Source organism: Manis javanica, chromosome 13 (genome assembly GCF_040802235.1).
Source record: "Manis javanica isolate MJ-LG chromosome 13, MJ_LKY, whole genome shotgun sequence".
Taxonomy (NCBI): domain Eukaryota; kingdom Metazoa; phylum Chordata; class Mammalia; order Pholidota; family Manidae; genus Manis; species Manis javanica.
The window spans coordinates 87,534,843-87,555,841 of NC_133168.1; the positions used below are offsets into that span (position 1 = coordinate 87,534,843).

At 50.3% G+C, this 20,999-nt stretch overlaps 3 protein-coding genes across 8 annotated transcripts in view; 2 read left to right on the plus strand and 1 right to left on the minus strand.

Annotated features, from left to right (window-relative positions):
* Nucleotides 1–20,999, minus strand: part of SLC27A1 (solute carrier family 27 member 1) — a 92,207-nt gene that overhangs the window by 39,863 nt on the left and 31,345 nt on the right. The window lies entirely within an intron of this gene.
* Nucleotides 1–20,999, plus strand: part of LOC140845589 (uncharacterized) — a 35,654-nt gene that overhangs the window by 5,538 nt on the left and 9,117 nt on the right. The window lies entirely within an intron of this gene.
* LOC140845591 (ral-GDS-related protein-like) lies at nucleotides 226–3,857 on the plus strand. 2 transcript variants are annotated; one of them, XM_073220162.1, is made up of 7 exons: nucleotides 226–290; nucleotides 1,022–1,087; nucleotides 1,422–1,499; nucleotides 2,066–2,110; nucleotides 2,408–2,529; nucleotides 2,638–2,748; nucleotides 3,114–3,855. In XM_073220162.1, the coding sequence occupies exons 2-6, from the start codon at nucleotides 1,037–1,039 to the stop codon at nucleotides 2,723–2,725; spliced, it is 384 nt and encodes a 127-aa protein (XP_073076263.1). In that variant the 5' UTR covers nucleotides 226–290; nucleotides 1,022–1,036; the 3' UTR covers nucleotides 2,726–2,748; nucleotides 3,114–3,855. The 2 variants fall into 2 exon arrangements, with proteins under 2 accessions (XP_073076263.1, XP_073076262.1); XM_073220161.1 differs by having other exon boundaries at nucleotides 2,638–3,857.

Here is a 20,999-nt window from a genome sequence, read left to right on the forward strand (position 1 = left end):
TTCTTCAGCGACCTGGCCCAAAGCAGATTCGTTCCCGGGAGAACTGGGAATGGAGGCCCTGGGTGGAAACATGCAACGCCCTTCCCCGGCCATGGATTCCCCAGGGCCCAGGGCTGTGGTGGAAAGCCTCATGCAGGCTAGTGGATCTCCTTGGGGAGTCTGCCCCCAAACTCTCCACCTGCTGGCCATGTTTCTCCCTCCTCCTCTCCCCTCCCCTTAGGAAGAGCTCCCAGACCTACAAAAAACTTAAAAAGAGGGACGAGGAGGCTAACAGAGAGTGGCTCCTCGAGGTAAACGGAGGCCAGAGGTCTGGAAGGGAGGGGTTCTTGGGGCAAGTCCTCTGCCGTGCTGTGGCACAGGTTTGGGGCAGACTCGAGGTGTGCGGGGTGAGAGGGGGAAGCTGACGGGGAAAGTAGGGTCCCCCAGGCCCCTGAGGGCCTCTTCTGTCTCTCTCCCTGGATCCACTTGACTAGGGGCCTGGCATCCAGTGAGGCCCCAGAGGACAGGCCCCTGTCAGGGCTGGGTTTGGCATGGAGTCAGCAGCAGGGGTGGGGCCTGTGGCTGAGCAAGGTCGGCTTCTCCCCTGGGTCCCCTGAGCCTGTCACTGCCCCTCTGTGGCCTCGGGCTCCTCATGTGGACATGGACGGTTGCCGTCACCCTGGGGTGTGGGCATCCCTGGTGAGCAGGGTCCAGGGAGCAGAAGATGGGCTTCAGCTTTGTGGCTCCACCCCCCTGATCATGTGAGGGGAACCGTGTTGATAGCCGGGTGACCCTGAGTCCTCAGGGCACCCTGGGAGGCAGAGGGACCTCCCCTGACACTCTCAGGGCGGCGGCCGTGGCCCAAGGACCCCATGAGTATGAGTGTGTGCTGGAGCTGGGGTCACTCTAGGCTGAGAGCCTGCTGGAGGTGGGGACAGCATGGGTGCCAGGGGGCTCGGGCAAGGCTTCCATCCACCACAGTCTGGTTGTGGGAGGCACGTGGGAGGGGAGCAGGAGCAGCTGAGTGTCCTGGTCCTTGCAGGAGGTGAGGGCCCTCATGAAGCAAAAGCTGTGCACCCCCAGGGGATGCCAGCATAGGAAGAAGCAGGTGAGAGTGGCATGGCATGGGTCACGGGCGGTGGGGGCGACCCTGTACCTGCCCCTGGTGCCACCAGCCCTGAGCTGCCGGCACTGGGGTGACCAGGAGGAGGGCGAGAGCAGCTGGGTACAGGGGGAAGGTGGAGGACAGGTGCAGGGACCACAGGTCCTGGGATTGGGCAAAAGCCAGCCCTGGGAGGGCCCGGGAGGGGAGAGCAGGGCGAAGGGTGGTGGGGAGGCAGCACAGGGTGGTCCAAGGGAGCTGGGGGCTGTGGGTGTGGGGTTCAGGGGAGGCTCTGTGGGTGCCCCTGAGGCAGGTGGGGACTCATCACCTCCCTACCCAGGTCCCACAGGGCATGGTCCCATTCCTTGGATCGTTTCTACGTGACGTGCCTGTAGACCAACTCCCAGAAAATAACTACGTGAGTGACCCAGCAGGGAACAGGGGGGCAGGGTGGTGAGATTTAGAGAGGAGAGAGCCCCCAGTGAGCCCAGACCTCTCAGCACTGGGCCTCACCCCCTCCTGAGTCCCCCCTCCACCCCAGGAGCTGGGCTTCTTGGAGAGGAGTGCCAGAAAGACAGGTTTAAGCCCCAGTCCTGGCCCCAGGGCAGGTGGGGCTGAGGGCTCCAGGGGGCAGCATCTGGGCAGGACTGGTCTCCCCCTCAGGCCCTGCCCAGGGGGAGGGATGCTGCTCCTTCAGGACAGGAAGCACATCAGGGGGCTGGCAGTGCCTTCCCGCCTGAGGCCCCAGTCTCCCTGTCTGCCATCACACAGTTGCGTGGGAAGCTTGGCCTCAGCTCCCCAGTGCAGTCTCCGCTTCTCGGTAGCCCCGATCCCGGGCCAGGTCCGGGTGCTGCTTCTGGGCAGGCCTGCCCCTTGGAGGGCCCTGGAGGTCCTCCAACTTGAGAAAGGGTAGGGACGTGCTGGCCTCGTTCTGGGCTCAGGGGGCTGTTTCTGATGCACTTTGGTTGCCTTCCTGCCTTCCAGGGTGACGGGAAGAGACAGAGACAGTTGAGTGCCCAGTCACGGAAGGTGAGGGATGGAGTCAAGACCCCCTGGGCAGGACCCTGTCTCGCCCATCCCCTGGGTCTAACGTGTCTGGAGAGAGTTAAGACACACAGAGCTGAGGATACTAAAGGTTTTGTCAGGTGGGGGGTGGCATCAAGGCCTCCTTCCTGGAGGAGGAGCTGGAGACCCAACAGTGGGAACAGGCAGGGCTGGATGGCATTGGAGGGAAGGCGGGTTCCCGTGTGAGCAAAGATCCGGGACCATCCCAGTGCCCCACTCCTCACCCCCTCTTGTCTGCATCCTGTCCTTCCTCTGCCCCAGGTCACTTTCATCCTACAAGAGATGATGATCTACAAGTACGTGGCCGGGCTGTATGACCTGGAGCCCGAGGAGCGCTTCATCTCATTTCTCCAGGCCGTGGAGTCCCTGGACGAGGAGCAGAGGTGAGGCCCCCCCGAGGGAGGCGTGGGCTGCAGCTGCCGGCAGGCTCTGAGGGAAGGGCCCCCTGACGTGTGGCTCCAGGGGCTCACAGGTGTCCCTCTGTCCTGCAGCTACAGCCTGTCCTGCCAGCTGGAGCCCCCAGGCCAGAGGGCCGGCAGAAAGGGACTGTTGCAGTTCTTCAGGCCCCACAAGATGTAAACTTACGGGCCGGCCAGGGCCAGGTGAGTTTCTGGGCTGGGGCGATCAGCAGGGGGTGGGCTGCTCCTCAGCCTCAGGGAAGCTTCGGGCCATGCTGGGTGTGGGGGCGTCCTAAAGACCGGTGGGGCTGGGGTCCCAGCTCCACGGCCGACCAGTCCTGTCAGACTGAAGGGTGGTTCCCCTCCCCCTCTGGAACCCAGCCTCCTCCTCTGTGAGTAGGTGATGCTCAGGAGCCTTCCCGTGACAGGGACCCCCCAGGTGCTGGTGATTGACAGGACCCTCCGCACAGGGCCTGGAGCCCAGAGGGCAGTGGGGACGGGGTGGAAGCAGGATAATGGGGGGAACCCGGGATAACCTGTCTCTTCTGCTCACCCACGTGGCCCTGTAGCTGCTGTCATCGGGCCCTCGGCCCTGCTGGCCCTGCTGGTGTCCTGGCTGCATGTGGAGGAGAGCTTCTTCCCCTTCGGGCAGGCGGCACCTGGCGCCCCAGGACCCCAGTCTGCTTGCTGCTCCTCTTCCTCCCGCTGCTCATCCTGAGCCTCTGCTGGGGCAGGTGCTCTGGCACCTCCTCTGTCGGCAGACCCGGGCAGCTCCCCAGGCTGCCGCTGCACCCTCAAGGACCCGTACATAGCTGCGGCCAACCTGGCCCCCTTCGTGCTGTGTCGTCCCCTCTGCTCGTGGCCCGCTGGACAGAGGCGAGCTGCCCCACCGTGTGGAGGATGTTCCCCTTCATGTAGGTGGCCTCCCGCCGTGACGCCAACTCCTGCCTGGGCGCTGTCAGTCACCAAGTCGTAGCCACCAGGTTCCAGGAAGAGATGGGGGCTGTCCTCACCAGGCCCGGCCTTTCCCGGGATGGACACAGAGACGGCGCAGTGCTGCATGGGACCACCGCCCCCTGGGTACCCAGTGGAAGCATCCGAGGCTGCAGGGGTGGCTGGCTGTAGCAGGGCCCCGGGACATGCTCCCAGCGGAGCCCCTGTGCAACTCGCTACCCTCATCCCTGAGAAATAGCCTCCCCAGGCGCAGTGTGGTCTGGGTGTATGTTGTGTCTGAGGTTTATGGTTCCTGGGGGTTTGGGTCATCCCTGTGCAGAATGTAATAAATGCTGAACGGATTGCCACCACACTGCTCTTTCTTCTCAAAGCTCTGCCCCTCCTGCAGACATCATGTGCCCCAGCCCACCCCACCCCCAGCCCTCAAACTCTATGACGTAGGGGGGCCCTGACCTCTGCCAGGTTGTCCTCTATCCTCTGTCCTTCCCCTGTAAGGTGCTCAGGAAGAGCAGGGCACTCTAAGCCCCAGGCTGGCACACCTTGGCAACACTGGGGAGGGCTGCTCAAACAGAAACTGAACCTTATTTCCTGTCACCTACAGATTATGTTCAGACACAGAAACTTGTTGATTAGAAGCCCCAGGGTGTCTCTTCACGTCTTGCACACCACTGTAGATGTACCCAAGTAGATCCCACGGCTGCAGGGCACCAGTCTAGCACTGTCCCATTTAATGAAACACAGCTGCTCCACACATTCCAGAAAATTCCTTTTCAAAAACGCTGAACTTGGTCTCTCAAAGCATCTCCAAGAGGTGCACTCCTTCCATTGGGGGGCTTTCTGTGAGCCCAATTTCTCCACGCTTCACACCTCAGAGCACCCCCCAAAGCTCTCAGGTCCCCAGTCCTCCCCCATGGTGCCCCTCAGCCATCCATCCCAAGGCCAGGCTGCTGAGCGGCCTGAATGTCTATGACAAAAGGCTTGGGAGGCTGAGCAGAGGCACTTGGCTCTAGTCTCTCCATAACACTCCCCCAGGGCTCTCGGGATGTGTTCACCCTCCCAGGAGGGGAGGCCTGGCCTGGAGGGGAGTTCCAGGATCAGTACAAACACCCCCTTGGGGGGGCTCCAGGCTGGAGACAAGTCTCCAGGTCTTATGCTGCAGGTGGGGCCCCAGACTCGGAATAGGGAAGCACGGAACTCATGCTGTGTGAAAGGTCAAGTACAAGCCTCTAGAACCCCCTCTAAAGTATATATTCCAGGAGACTACAGACTGATGTCGCCACCAAGGATTTGAAAGATGTAGGGGTTGTGATTTCCACATACCCTTATTCAAGTCACTCGTTTGGCCCACTGAGAAAACAGATGAATCTTGGAGATGACAGTGCATGATTGTGGCTTCCATCCTACACTAGATCTGGATGCAAAAGCACTTGGCTGCGCTGTGTGACCTGGAACCCAAGGAACGCTTGTTTTTCCAGGCCGTGGAGCCCCTGGATGAGGAGGAGAGGTGAGGCCCAGCAGGTGTGCTGTGTGGGCTCCAGCAACTGGTGAAGGAGCTTGGATTTGAACCCCTGGTGGTCTGTCTCTAGGACAAGCATATTTCATTCCCAGAAAGTATATCGGGGTAAGGGGGAGACCTCCCTGAATGGCCGCAGCAGCTGTCCTAGCTTCTCTTTCTTTCTTTTTTGTTTGTTTTGTATCTGAAATCACACCTTTTATTTACTCAGAGAGTGAGTGGTGTTGGTTCCCTATGCCTCAGTTCTCCACAGGGTAATGCCGTGAGAGGCAAAAATACCCTATGTGCACACTGGGGTTTGCACCACAAGGAAGGAATTCTGAAATCATGAAACTTGGAGCTTACACTGATAGCTGGCACTTTGGTCCATTTGCATTTCTGGAGATGGAAATAGAGATGTTTGCTCTGGAATGTAAACAGATCCGCACTCTGGAAGAGAAGGAAAGGTCTCCTCTATTGCTTAAATAGCCTGGAGTGTAAACATAAGGCTCTGGGGAGAGAGGAAACTTTCTGTCTGGTGGGCTCTGTCTTTTGGATCCTTATGCAGTCATCTTTAACCCAGATACCAAAGCTGTTTGCTCAGAAAGTCCTGACCATACAGAAATGTAAGAATATTCATGAAGCATTGTTTCCTGACAAGTATATGTTCTGCAGTGAGCATCCATGAAATGGGAAATGTGATTCTGCGGTTATGTCATTAGTCTCGTTTCTCCATGTATTGGGTGGCTCCAGCTGAGGGTGATTTTGGTGTTTAAAAATGAGCAAACCAGCTGCTTCCTCAGGTACGTAACTGAGGGAACAGTGCTCTACCGCGGTTACGTAAGGAAACCCTGCGAGGTTTATTAAGATGCACGCAGGTCTCTTTTTCCTAAGAAATTTGAAGTGTAATTTTGTCAATTAAAACCACAATGAGATATCACTTCACACCAGTTAGGATGGCCAACACCCAAAAGATAAACAACAACAAATGTTGGTGAGGATGTGGAGAAAGGGGAACCCTCCTACACTGCTGGTGGGAATGTAAATTAGTTCAAGCACTGTGGAAAGCACTATGGAGGTTCCTCAAAAAAACTAAAAATAGAAATACCATTTGACCCAGGAATTCCACTCCTAGGAATTTACCATAAGAATGCAGCAGCCCAGTTTGAAAAAGACAGGTGCACCCCTATGTTTGTCGCAGCACTATTTACAATAGCCAAAAAATGGAAGCGACCTAAGTGTCCATCAGTAGATGACTGGATAAAGAAGAGGTGGTACATATACACAATGGAATATTTTTCAGCCATAAGAAGAAAACAAATCCTACCATTGCAACAACTTATGCTCAGTGAAATAAGCCAGGCAGAGAAAGACAAGTATCAAATGACTTCACTCATCTGTGGAGCATAAGAACAAAGCAAAAACTGAAGGACCAAAACAGCAGCAGATTCACAGAACCCAAGAATGAACTAACAGTTACCAAAGGGAAAGGGAGGGATAAAGGGGAAAAAGGGGCATTATGATTAGCACACACAATGTAGTGGGGGGTGGGGGGACAAGGGAAAGGCAGTATAACACAGAGAAGACAAGTAATGATTCTATGGCATCTTATACGCTGATGGACAGTGACTGTAATGGGGTATGTGGGGGGACTTGATAAAAGGGGGTCTATTAACCATAATGTTGTTCAAGTAATTGTACTTTAACAATACCAAAATAGAAAAATAAATACTTAAAAAAAATAAAGACAGTCTAATAAAATAATTACTCTTACCACTTTCTCAAATGCTGATTAATACCTTAGAACACTTTCAATTCTCCTAACTTTTCTGACATTTATTACTGTTCTCATGCACTGTAATTCTACACAGTCTAATCTCCGTGAGAGCTCACTCTAGAACTCACAGACTAACATTCACCTCTCTTCATTAATTGCCTTGTCCTTTCCTCTTCGTTTCTCCCTGCATTGCCGGTTTTCAACTTGGAGTTACTTTCCTTTGGATTTAAGAACTCACTCTCATAGTTCTTCTAATTCAAGGCTGCCAACTATGACGTGTCTCACTTTAACTTTTTCTTAAAACATTTTTGTGGTTAATACTGCTGATGGGTGTAGAATTCTGGTTTGACATGAAAATTTCTTTGAGCATATTAAAAATGGTGCTCTGTTGATATATCTACCATATGCATATATGTTTAGACATCACCTGTCAGCCTTTTTCTTGCTTATTTGGCCTCTGATTTCCCTGAAGTCTGTTATGTTATTTCTGGTTTTTCGATCATACTGTAACCCCTTACGGTTTACAGTGTAGATATTGTGCTTAGGGCATGTTAACTGCATGTGTGGACTGCTGTCCTTCATCAACGGGGAGCATGCTGGGTATTTACACCTGGGGTATCAATTTCTTACCCCGCATTCTCTCCGCTCCTCCTTCAGTCACATCCCACTTCTCCTTCCACTCTGTCCTGACATCTCCAGTATTGTTCACACAGCGCTTTTGTTGAGATATTGGTTCTTCAACTGTCTTGCCATTCAGGGATCCAGCCTTTGCTGGGATCAATCACTTCTTAAATTAACTTGTTAATTTAAGTTCTAACATAAACACAAAACATAGCCTTAATTTGGAACACAGCAGAGCTCTTTCACAATGAGGAGAAAAAAATTTCCTTCCTCATACAGAGAAACACAGAGAGGAGAAAATGACAACCTGGATCACACTAAGATATATTATGAGCTGGTTTTTATCCAAGTTCACCAGTGAGACAGAGCAGGGAAAGCCTGGGTGGGAGAGACTCAAATCACCTGCATCTGGTAAAGGATATCAAGCCAAATTAGGTAAGTAATTTCATCCCATAAAACAAAGTACTGGAAGCCCACTAGAAAAATATGGCCAAAGCTAGAATAGACATTAGATAAAAGAGGATAAGCAAATAACGGAAGTGTTTTTAAAAAGCTTTCTACCCTGTTTAATTTCAGGGAAATGCTAATAAAAGTTGCAATGAGCTGTTTTAAGACAGAAATCAGGTTAGATGAATGAAAATATACCAAGAATACCACATGCTCCCCAGGTTCTGGAACAATCAGATCATTCATGTAGGGCTAGTGAGAATTTAAATTGGTAGAACCTCTTTGGAAAACAGCCGGCATCTACTAAGGCTGTGTACACGCCTACAGTAGTCCCTGCACACAAACATCCCCAATATTGAACACCTGTTTGGTCCCAACAACCAGAGTCAAAATCACTGTTCTAGAAACTAACCAAATGGTCATGAATAGGGAATGGATATACACAGTGCTCTCTGCAGCCCCTGGGACCCCACACAGCAATCAGAATTTACAAATAATTACTGACAGAGAAAAAAATCTCCCACATCAATTGTTGAGACACAGACAGATGCAGACACAGCCCAAGGATGTACAAGGATTCTGATTTTTCCACATCCCTGCCAACACTTCTTTTTATAATAGCCATTCTAAATAAGGAGTGATTATATTTTGGTTTTGATTTACAGTTCTCTGATTATTAGCAATGTTGAACATCTCTTCATGTGAATCCCATTTCTCTGTTTTTAAAGAAGTATCTATTCAGGTTCTTGGCTCATGTTCCAATTCTTTTCCCTCCTGAGTTGTAGAAATTACTTACATATTTTTGGATATTAACCCCTTACCAGATACATGATTTTCAAGTATTTTCCCCAAGCTGTAGGTTGCTTTTCCATTTGATTATTTCTTTTGCAGTACAGAGCTTTTTAGTTTTATGCAGCCCCTCGTTTATTTTTATTTGTTACTTGCGCTTTGGAGCATCTGACCTAAAGTGATCAGCAGATTCAATATTGTCCCCATAAATACCACAATGATTTTTCAAAAATATTTTTTTAAAAACTAAGATTCAGATGAAACTACAAAAGACCCAGAAGAGCTAAACAATCTTGAGAAAGAAGAAAATGGGAGGAACCATGCTTCCTGAATACAAACTATATTACAAGTTATAGTAATTAAATCAGTATGGTCCTGGCATAATGATGCACATGTAACTCAACAGAATAGAAGAGAGAGAGCCCAGAAATAAACACGTACAATCAACTACTAAGGAACCAAGTGTAAATAGGAATGGGGAAAGGATAGAATCTTTGACAAATTATGCTGGGAAAACTGGATAAACCCGTTAAAGAGCTCTCCTGCTAGCTTATGCTCTCTCCTCGCCCTCTCCCCTCCACAGCCCCCCCCCCCATCATTACATCCAGGTTATGGCAAAAGATCACTGGTATTCTTTTGCCATAACCTGGATGTATTAAATCCTGTATTTGCAGATACCCTGAAGTTTTAAGTGGTGTGTTTCCAGCAGGCAAGCAGAGGGCCAAAGGAGATGGGATATGGAAACCTCAAGCTGGTCAGTGGAACGGGAAGCTGGGTCACCTCAGGGTGTGCAATCCTGGCAGGTGAGGTTAAGAGAGCTGTGCCTGGGTCCTGGCCAGGGCTGGGGACAGACATCCCTGTCCCTGTATGCAGGAGCCCCAGCCCAACCCAGCTGAGATCAGAAGGGCAGCCACACAGGCCCCCCAGAAGCCAGGCAGGAGAGAGAGAAAAGCCTAGACTGAAGTCCAGCTCTTCCACCGAGCATGGGGGGAGCCCTAAGGCAAGCAGTGACTACACAGCAGTGGGGGTGGGCCAAGTCCCCACCCAATTCAGGGAGAGGGAGAAGTGGGTTTGCTTTGTTACGCTCTATGGTTTACATGCAGGTTATTTAGTAAACCAGGAAGAGAATTACAATAGCATTTTCTTCCTTTGTTTTAAAGCCTCTGAAAACATCTTGTCAGACAGGCCACATGACGGGGCCTGGAGGTGTGCTGGCAGCTGCAGGTGCAGGGGATGCTGGTCACTACCTGAGCCCCCTCCACAGCAGTCACACCATTCACCTCAGCAGGCGCTTAGGAATTACGGCATAAAGATTTAAGGGTGTGGCTACATCTTCTTGCTTGCACAGACTCCTCCAGGCTCTGGCCCTGCCTCTGCCGTTCATTTTCAATCCGACCCACCTTCAGGTCTCAGAGGACAAGCCAGCCCCTCCCTGGACCAGTACTCAGCTACCCAGCCCCACAGCAGTGCCAGTTCCTCGCCTGCCTTTCAGCTCAGGTGCAGGACGGAGCTAAACACCGTCTGCGCTGCTATTGCAGTGGTGAGGACAATCCTAGGGGAGCAAGAATTCAGGGCAGACGGCAGCACGTGAGGAAGAGAGCAGAGCAACAGGAGTGCATTGTCATGCAGCGCGCTCCTTGGTCTCAAACACGGATTCCTCACAGCAAAGCGATCATGCCTGTCGCAGCCCTTACATGTGGCATAGCATTCATACAACAGATAGAACAATAGTACCAGTGCAAACAGGCCTGACATTTGGAGACGCCAGTGTGGGGTGGGGGCAGATTTACACTGATAACTCACTTGACCTATAAACTCATTACAAGCATTTTATATTGGTTCAGTTTGTCAACGTTATCTTATGACCAGAGTTTCTCCCAGAGTGATGTACCTCCGTTTTGCAGGCTGCCATTCAACCCTGTCAGGCTGCAAACGCAGTGGCGGTCTTGGCAAACACAGAGCTTCACCCTTTGGGGCATCTGGTGTGCTTTGGCTGACAGGTACTATTTTCTTGGTCTGAGGCTCTATCTATTGAGGTATTAATAAAATGCTGGATTTCTGTCCAGGCCTAACCCACTTATCCATCCCTGTACCCTAAGCTCTAATTTCCTCCTCTCTTCCTTTGCCATTTATCTTTACCCAGATTTTTCTGCCTGTGGAGTGGACATTAGGTCTGGCTACTGTGCTGGTCCAGATGGCTGGCAGCAATACCAGTCTCACAAGTGCCCCCCCTCAGCCCCCTCCCACCCTGGGTAGGGTTACCCAGGAGCAGAGCCTGGGGCCTTTCCCAGCCACTAGGAAGCACAGCTCTGCTATGAGTTGTGACCTGGCTACCTGGGGTCAAGGCACCATTCACCTCAGCAGGCGCTTAGGAATTACGGCATAAAGATTTAAGGGTGTGGCTACATCTTCTTGCTTAATTAGTAAAGGTCACTGCTCTGGCGCCTCAGAAGCAGCTGCGTTCCTGGGACCATTGAATGGGTGAGGAAAAAACAAAGTTGTGGTGGTGTGGGTAAGAACAGAACAGTGCACAGCAACCTCCCCCAGACCCCCTTCCCCAGACCCCTGGAGAAGCAGAGGAACCTACCCTCCCTTACCCGCCTCACGTTGAGTGTGAGCACCCGCTCTTGAAGGCAGGTAAGCCAGCCCCTCGTGCCTTTATCTCCCATTTTAGACAGCCAGTGCTCCCACAACCTGTTCCAATTTTCTATTAAACCACTGCTCTGAGAGTGACATGCAATACTGTACATCTGTCTGATGGGATGTTTCTCGGCCCACCGTGGAACATCATGGTCGGTAAAGCGTGTCCCCTGGTCGGAGATGTAACTTGGTTGTCCCAACTGGTACAGAATCTTCAGTTCTAAACCTTAAACAGTACCTTCAGCATTTCACCTACCACTGGGTATGCAAAGCGTAGTCCCGAATAAGTGTCTACTTTGCTAACGACTCACTTACAGCCTCCGAGAGGTACCAGCATTGATCCAATGTCACCCACTGGCCAGCTATGTGCAGGGCGTGCCCACTGGGGAACTTTCCCCATAGCCAGATGCAGTCTCTGTCTCTTTAGCTGACAGTCGGAACAGGTCTTTCTGGCATTCCGTGCCTCACAGGGTGCAAGAGGAATACGCGCAGACTCAGCCTCTGCCCGCACTGCTGCAGCTCCCCACGGCCACTCTTTGTATGGACCCAGGCAGCCGCCTCCAAGGGCAGCACCAGCAGGCCCACCTGGTGGTTCCAATCATCTCCCACTCCTAGAAAGGCTTCTTCTGATGCATACCAACATGGCCCGCTTTAACGTGCCCCTCAAATTCCCAGGGCAATATCCATATGGCCGTCGCCCACATGGGCATTCCTTTCATAGTCCAGTTTCCCGTTTCCCGTCTACCTGGTCACACAGCCAGGCCAGTGGCCACAGCCCCAGGTCATAGGAACCCCAGCACGAGGGGCATTCCTCACTGCTCCATTCTCTCGTCACTGCCCAGAAAAGGGCATGGAATTCAGCCCACTGAGATCATTTTTTTCCCCTTCTTCCCAGCCAGTCTTGCCATCCTCTGGTCTTACTGCAGCAGCTCTCCAACCAGGATACTGTCCATGCCTCCTGGAACTGCCATCTGTAACCAAGCAGCTCTGTTGTTCAGCTGAGAGCTGCTCTTAGGGCACCATCCATGCAGCTCCCTGGGTGCTCCAGCATCGGTCCCAGAGGAGATGAGGCTGCCTGCCCATGGATCCGTGGGGGTCTCCCTGCATCCCCCTGGCAGCCTGCCCCTGCAGGAACCATATCCGTTTGATTATGGGACTCTTCTGGGCTCTGCTTTCCCCATTAGGGTGTTTCTCTGACATCACCCAACACGTATGGGTATCTCATGTTTCAAAATTGTTTCATGTACTTCAGTCACTGAGGCAGTCTTGATTAATTCCCAACAGCACGTTAATAATTGTCTCTCAAGTGGTGTGTACCAGGCAGCAGCATGTGGGAATTTTCTGGTCCAAAATCCCAAGGATCACAGCTGGGAGATGCTCATTTTCTTTTTTTTTGCCACAAGCTGCAGTCTGCATGGGTGTGGGGGGAAGATACTTCCCAAATCCTGTCTGAGTGGGGGTCACAAGGGCCCGATGGTGTCAAGCACACAGCTTCCATGTGTAGTTCTGACGTGGCCCAGTTCTGTCCAGGACCCCACTCAGATGCAGCTTTCTTTCACGGAGTCTTACACACAGGAGCTAGAAATAGTCCCTGGTGTGGAATACGAGTCCTCCAAAATCCACATAAACCAAGCAAGTGCTGAGCTTCTTGTTTGGACCTGGTGGGGGAGTGACAGCAGTTTATTGATAGTCACACTTCTGGAATACCCTGGGTGGCTCCTGCCCGTGTTCTTCCTATGAATTTCACTGAGCAGGACCTTGGACCTTCGCTGGATTTATTAACCAGCCCTTGTTGGTCACATATGTCCTTGTTGCATTCAAATGAGTCCTAGGCAGCTCCTCTGTTTCTGGTATTACCATAATGTCACCAACATCGTGTATCATTACACTCAAGCGTTGCGCCAAGTCCAAATCCCTCCTGACTGCGCAGTGACAATAAGCCGGGGAGCTCAGATCCCCGCCTAGCACAGCAGAGAAAAACTGGGATCCTTCCCACGTGAAGGCAAACCAAGCTCGGCTCTTTTCAGGAACTAAGATGGAGAAGAAAGCATTTGCAAGGTCCATCCAGGGGTACCAGCCTCCTCCAACCTGCTGTACTTTCTGTACGGCTGACACCATTCCTGGAACTGCTGGGACTATGGGCGGTACCCACTTCATCTAAGCTTGAATAGTCTCTATGTGCCATCCACCTCTGCACAGGCCGCACAGGACTACTGCACAGCAAATCTGGGGACACCAGTGCTCCAGCTTCCAGCATGTCACTCCTAAGAATGGTGATATGTTTGTCAAGTTCCAGCTATTCCCAATTTAGCATGTCTGACTAAACAGGCCTGAGGGTGGGCTTACATGCCTTCTGTGTTACTGTATTAGGCAGGGGAAGCCAACCCCAGTCAGACACAGTATCCATCCCAATAATCCTTTCAGGTAAAGGGGACGCAACCATCTCAAGCAAAACCTGCTCAAACACTCAATTTTCATCCAAACTTCCACCTCAATACCATCAGCCACTGCATCTCCATATCCTCCCAATCTAACCTTAGCGCCTGCTAAGACTTCACCAACAGGTTTTGGTATCATAGTGCATTGGGCTCTGGTACCAAGGAGCCCCAGGGCCATTTTCCTCCTGCCCCTGGCCATTTTTCTCACATACATGCGAACAGTCTCAGGTCCCAGGCTGGGGTGCGGCCAGAAGAGACTGGCACTTTTGTCTATCTTTAAATTGATTAACCTGCCTGACCACCACTTCCGGGTATTCCTGGTCAGGTTTCTTATTGTAATCATGGCCTTCAGGCTTTTTAAATTCCTCCGAACTGGGGTACATAGAGTGGAGTTTTTGGGCTGCTGTAATGTTACAGCAACAACAGGGGTTCCCACCGGCTCACCCAATTTCTGGTAGTGCTGCATTAGTACCTTTTTTCAACCTCAGCAGTGTCTGCTTCATTCACACAATTTTTCAATAACCATCTGAAAACTCCCACTCAGTTGGGCCGAGTCCCTTGACTCTCCTCATCTTCCTAGTTATGCTCATGTTCCTGGTATCGTAAGACCCACGAGGGGAAGCTGAGGTAAGAAATCTGAGAAGCCTCCTCAAACTGCTCGGTTTTGTAGCCGTCAGGTTACACGGGCTGCCCGTGTACTGGGGCCCTTAACCTCAGCCCTCACCATGACCTGTGTACCAGGAACATTCAGTGGGCGCCTACCTCGGTCACTGCAAAGCCAGTCCCACATAGGAAGCACTAGCAGCTCTTTCATCTGGGGTGTTCCATCTGCATTTAGAGGGGCGGTTGGGCAGTCCCCCTTCTCAGGACATACAGACCTCACAGTGGCTTTTACACAGTCTGCCAGGCAGGCTGTTCCCTCGGGAATAACCTCCCGCATGTCTGGATCACTCCCAGCCCCCTGTGATTGTCCAAGAGGGACAGAGGGTCCCGCATCAGCCCAAACATGCCCTGCCACTCGGAGGCATTCAAAACCAGACATAGCCCCCAGGCTGGTGCTCTCACGATGCCCTTCACGAAAGGTTCTTCAGGGAGCTGGGGACACTGGTCACACAGGGAGCCAGTTCCCTTACACTATGTTCGCTGGTTTCACACATTTCCTGGCTTTTGTCTCCTCCTACATTATTTTCTTGGCAACTAGAGGTCTTAGAGGTACTTTGTGTCGCTTGACACCATTTTCCCTTTCTAGGCAGCTTTGACGCTCACAGCCGAGGCTCAGGTTGACCCAAATCTCAGCTTGGTTCCGCATCAAGCCCTGACCCAGCACTTTCTTTCATTTTCATTTTGACTATTACAGATAACAACAACCAGGGAAAGGATTATTTAGCCTGCTTCTTACTCATCTGCACTTCCTTACATAGCCACCAAGCCAACTCCTTAGGAGGTGGGTCCACTGCTATTTCTAAATTCCACTGCTAACTTTTACCTTTAGTAACCAATTTTAGGGCAGCTGCTCCTTCATACCAAGGGTGAGTGGGCAGCCGTCCAGGCATCAAAGGTTCCTCATTCCCTGCCCTTCCATTCTTTCTCTTCAGAAACTACATATTTCAGAGCACGTGGGCAATTCTAGCAAATCCCAGCACCCTGACACCAAATGTGTTTTCTCATACACATCATAGTACAACTCCTTTTGAGTTTGGGGACATGATTCCAACATTGCACGTGCGCGTGCGTGCACGTGTGTATGTGTATGTGAGATCTCACAGACACCAGGCAATTCTTAAACACTGGCAGGGTGTCTGAGAACTCAACTCAGTTCTAATGGCATCTGCCTGGAGACGGCACCAGATTCCCCAGGTGAAGGGCTCCACCCTACAAGACTCCCCACCTGCCCCTCCAGATGCCTGTCACAGGCCCCAGTCAGTGACCTGTGCTTCTACAGAACTGGCTACAGATTGTAGGTTCCGATGTCCTCCCACTTAGATTTGATTAATTTGTTAGAGTGGTCACAGAACTCAGAAAAACACATTTAGCAGTTTAAGAACGGGTGCCCTAAAGAATGCAATTTAACAGCCAAATGAAGACACACATAGGGCAAAAAGCTGGTTCTTTGATAAGATCAATAAAACTGACAAACCTCTAACAAGATCGACAAAGAAGAAAGACACAAATTAGCAATATCAGAATGAAACAAAGGATATCATTGCAGACCCTACTGACATCAAAAGGGTAATAAAGGAATACTAGGAACTATACACACATAAATTTGACAACTTAATTGAAACGGACAAATTCCTTGGAAATCACAAACAACCACAATACACCCAGTTTGCACTAAATCATTTGCATAGCTCAAAACTTTTAAGGAAATTCAATTTGCAATTAAAAAAAAACTCTCCAGGCTCAGATAACTTCACTGGATAATTAAATCAAGTGTTTAAAAAATAATTAAAAGCCATTCTAGACCATCTCTCCCAGAAAACAGAAGAGGAGGGAAAACTTCCCAAGTTATATGAGAAAGCTTTCAAGAAGATACCAAAACCATACAAAGACAGTAAGAAAAAAAGAACACTACAGTTCTCATAAAAATAGCTGCAAAATCTTTAGCAAGATATTAGCAAACAGAATGCAGCAATATATAAAAAGTACTATACACCATGACCAAATGGAGTTTATTCTGGGGATGCAAGACTGGTTGAAAAAAATCAATCCACGTAATTCACCATATTAACAGGCTACAGAATCCACAAAAATAAGAACACTATTAGAGCTAGTGAATGAGTTCAAGGTTGTAGGATACAAGATCAACATACAAAACTCAACTGTATTTCTATACATGTGCAAAGAACAATCTGAAAAATAATTAAGAAAATTCCACTTACAAAGGCATCAAAGTAAAATACTTAGAAATAAATTTAGCAGAAGTATAAGACTTCTATGCTGAAAACCACAAGACATCAAGAGAGATTAAACACCTAAATAACTATAAAGACATCCCCGTGTTCACTGAATATAATACTTAATATGGTTGATGGCAATCCTCCACAAATGGATCTACGGAATCAATGCAATCCCTATCAAAATCTGTGTAGAAATGAGTTAACATAACAGGCCTGAGAGTGCTATTCTTTGAGATGCTGCTGGCAAGTTGGGGCTTTGACTAGGATCTGGGAAGTGGGGGAGGGCTCCCACCACCCTAACTGATAAGAGTAGCTCACTGTGCCTCCACTGTGCATACAATATGATTTGTGGTATTCAGCTTTTCTACTGGGAGTTTGGGTTTTGGTATGTGCAAGGAAGAGGGTGTCTGCATGACCAGCCCCCAATAAAAACCCTGGGCCTTGAGGCTCCAATGAGATTCCCTCACAAACAACATTTCACACGTATTGTCACAACTCTTTACTAGGAAAATTCATGCTGAGTGAAAGAAGGCAGTCATAAAAGAGCACATATCGCATGAATCCATTTATATTACATGTCCAGAACAGGCAAATCTGTAGAGACAGGTAGATTAGTGGTTGCCTAATGCTGGGGAGGGATAGAATGGGGGAGCCTGGGGTATGATAACTAAGGGGTATGATAAGTACAGGATATGAGTTTTCTTCTTTTGGTGGTGAAAATCTTCCAAAATTGAATATGGTGATGGCTGTACAATTCTGTGAATATACTACAAATCATTGAATTGTACAGTTTAAATGGGTGAATTATGTGACATTTGGATTATTTTTCAATAAAGTGATGAAAAAAATAGTGGCAAATAAAATATATTGGTTCTTTAAGAAATTCTGTTGAAGAGTGGCAAGAAAAGACTCAGTGGAACCAGTTAGGAAATTACTGCAATAAGCTGGGCAGTTTGCACCAAGGTGGTCAAGCATTCTTGGCCACGGCCAAGCACTTCTAGCACTTCTATATGGTTCTAGGAAAAGCAGTTACTGAACAACCATTACCACCAATTTCTTTCGTGTTTTAAAACCGAGATATAGTTGATACATGACTTTCAGGTGTACACATTAATTTTCAATTACATACATGCCCTAAAGCACTTACTAATGAATATACATGAACCTAGTGCTCTCCCTCACAGAGTGGATGGAAATAAGTAAAACACAATCCTCCTCCTCAAGCATTTCTGTTTAGGAAAACAAAGCTCATAATGAAATAACTACAACACAAGGCAAGATGTGGCGGGTGGCAAAGTGAGGTGAACATAAAATTGCCAGAGGTGTCAGAGGACCCATGCTGTTGAACATGCTATTCGTGTCAACACCGTCACCACTGTCACAGTCACCCCAGCACCAGCCAGGAGTGATAACTAAGCGTCTGAGTGCAGGAGCCACTGGTGGGCTCTTGAAGGGGTTGGACAATCACTGCTCTCCTTGCACCCGTACACATCTCTATGCGAGGGCTATTAAGGAAATGTAGGAATAAATATGCAAAAATGCCGTTTTTAGGATGGAAAGGGATTCTAACAGAAGGAATCATTAATTTCCCTTTTCATTTGAGGAAGGCCTTGGCACAATCAGCTTTTGTCGGGGGTGATCCTGGGCTGCAGAGACACGCGTTTTCCGAGTAGCCGAACTCCAAGTGGCCACGTGAACTCCACACCCCAGTCTTCCGCCTTGACCTGAAAGCAGCAGGCACAGAGGGTCTAAGCCTGATGCCCCCACGGGACGGGGCCGCTTTAATGTCCGGGAGCCCAGGGGGCCCTTGAGGCTGTGCGCGGAGGGGAGGATGCCTGCAGGTGCTGGGCAGGAACCCGAAACCAGAGACCCTTCCTCCCCTCTGGCTGACATCCATTCACCGAAAAAGGTAAAATCCGGAGGGAAGGATGATATTTTGTCTCCAGGTAAAGCTATATTTAAGTATGTCCTGTCACATGTTTTCTGACAGGAAAAAAAAAAATCCCATTAACTGCCCGCTTCCCTCAGCCCCATCTCCTGCTCCGACGGAGGATGTATGTATATAATATATATGGTAAAAGGCTCTTCCAATACCTAGAAAAAATAAGTTTTACCTCCAACAAGCCATACACGGATCGGAACAGCTGTGCATCGGAAAGCGGGTCCCCACCCACTGGCCACAGGAGGACAGGAGGCCCTGGCCCGACCTCTGTCCCCTTCCCAACACAGAAACTGTGGGGAATGGAGCCCCACCCTACCTGGCCTGGTCCCGCCCTCCAGTGCATAAGGAAGGCGCTCCCCGAAGCAGGCACACCTGGGTCGCCAGGAGGATGCTGGGCCTGGGAAGAGAATCCAGAGGGTACAGGGACGTGGATGGCCAGACGCTCTCTCTCCACCTGTCCATGTGTGCTCAGCACTGGTGAAAAGTGACCGCCCTCTAGGCTCAGCTGGCCAGGTTCAGCTCTAGGAAGTTGTGTGTGGCTGTTCGCCAGGAATCTTCCCATGTAGAGGCCCAGGAAGGATGGGGCCTTTGGGCTCAGGCTGTCAGTCAACACATGGAGGCAGTGGGCTCACCTGCCCTGGTCCTCACCCCGTCACAGCGCCACCTTGAGCATCTTCCCCAGGCAACAGCCTCCTGGAGTCACTTTCCTAAGTAATCCCTTCGGGGAACTGGTGTCAGAGACCCAGGCCCTTCCAGCTAAGGGACGGTATAGGGCTATATAGCAGGTTGCCAAGCTGAGGGGTAGCCGTCCATTATGTGGAACTTGGCAGAGTCTCTTGAACTTCCCCCAGTGCCCCATCCTGGTTTAGGCAGGAGAGCTAATGGTTTTGACATATCAAGTTTATCAAAACCCACCACATTGTAGACACTGCCCTGGGCACCGGGACACCAGTGAAGAAGGCCCACCCAGAACCTAAGGGGGCTGAGCTCCTGGAGTCTCCTCTGTTGCAGCCAAGAGAGTGGCTGGGTTGGACCACACGGTTCCCAGAGGGAGGCAGCTTTGGCCCTTAGTCTGAGAGTGGTAAGGCCACACAAAGGTTTACATCCGAGTCGGACACCACCCTTTTGTGCTGCAGGCTGGGGACAGGATGTGGGGTCAGGGCTGGGGACACTTTGGGAGTCCAGGGAAGGATGGCCAGGGCTGGGCAGCAATGGAGGTCAAGTTTGACAATGGCTGGTGATGGGGGCCATCTCCCTCACCTAACTGGTGGGACTCCTGGGACACCTCACTTGCCTTTTCTCCTGTTTCCTGGGGAACAAGGAACGGTTACTTGTCTTCTTGCCATTGGGCTGTAGCAGGTCTTTATATACTATAAATACATGTCCTTTGTTGAGGTATGACTTGCAAGAATTTGCTCCAAGTCCATGTGTGGCTTGACTTTTTTTTTCTTAACATGACTCATGAGGGACATGGAAGTGAAATGTAGGTGGAAAACACAGACAATGCACATGAGAATGACTAAAATTAAAAACCTGAATGAGAGAAGACATGAACATAGTATCAGAGTCCCAGGGTATTGCGTGGAGAGGGGGCAGCATGGTGGGATCCATACCCAGCCAGCTGCGTACCCGGCCCGCTGCACAAGGTAGTAGGCACTCGGCAACAGCATCGGCTAACAGGTTCCCAGCAGGAAGGGCCAGCGCTGGTACTCATAGCACAGAATGAAGAAGGACTGGCAGGGGCAGGGCCAGGACAGGCTGACTCCTGGGAGCTGTAGACTCACCTGTTCACTGAACCGAAACCTCAGTGAGGCCCAAGTTGTGCTTGTGTTTCTCTCCTAAGTTTCTGAAAGTGCTAACAAGCTTAGCAACAGCAGCAGCAGCAGCAGCAGCAGGGGGAGCAGCCTGGAAGGCAAAGCAGAGGCCCTAGGGTTGCAAGCACTGCCCCCTTGGCTCCTGAGGCCTCTGTGGAGGGAGTGGGGCAGCAGGTCTGGACATAAAGGCATCTGTGGGTCCCCTCTTCTCATTTCCCCAACTTGTTCATGTGCTAGAAGTGGGGGAGGGGCTCTTGAGAAAATTCTGCATGCGAGTATTCAATGCAAGGCTGTCAGCTCCAGGCAGTTGCAAGGAGACATTCCCTTGCTGATTCTTAACAGCAACATTTGCAGAATTTGAACACATAAGCCAAGTCCACTGGAAATCTGAACTGCAGATGGCAGTTCCTGTCTTGTCAGCCAGCACTGATATTCCAAGAAATGCTTAGAGTTGTGTTTTTCAACTTGTGCCTATCTTCAGGTAATAGTCAGAAACTTTCCCTCAAGGCATTTCATGATCTGTTTTGGGACTGCTGTTAAGGGAATGTAACAGTAAGAAATGAATTTGTAATAGAAGGAAAGGGGAATCAAATCTTTGTTCAAAACTAAACACTAACATTTACTGGAAAGTGAACTCAAAC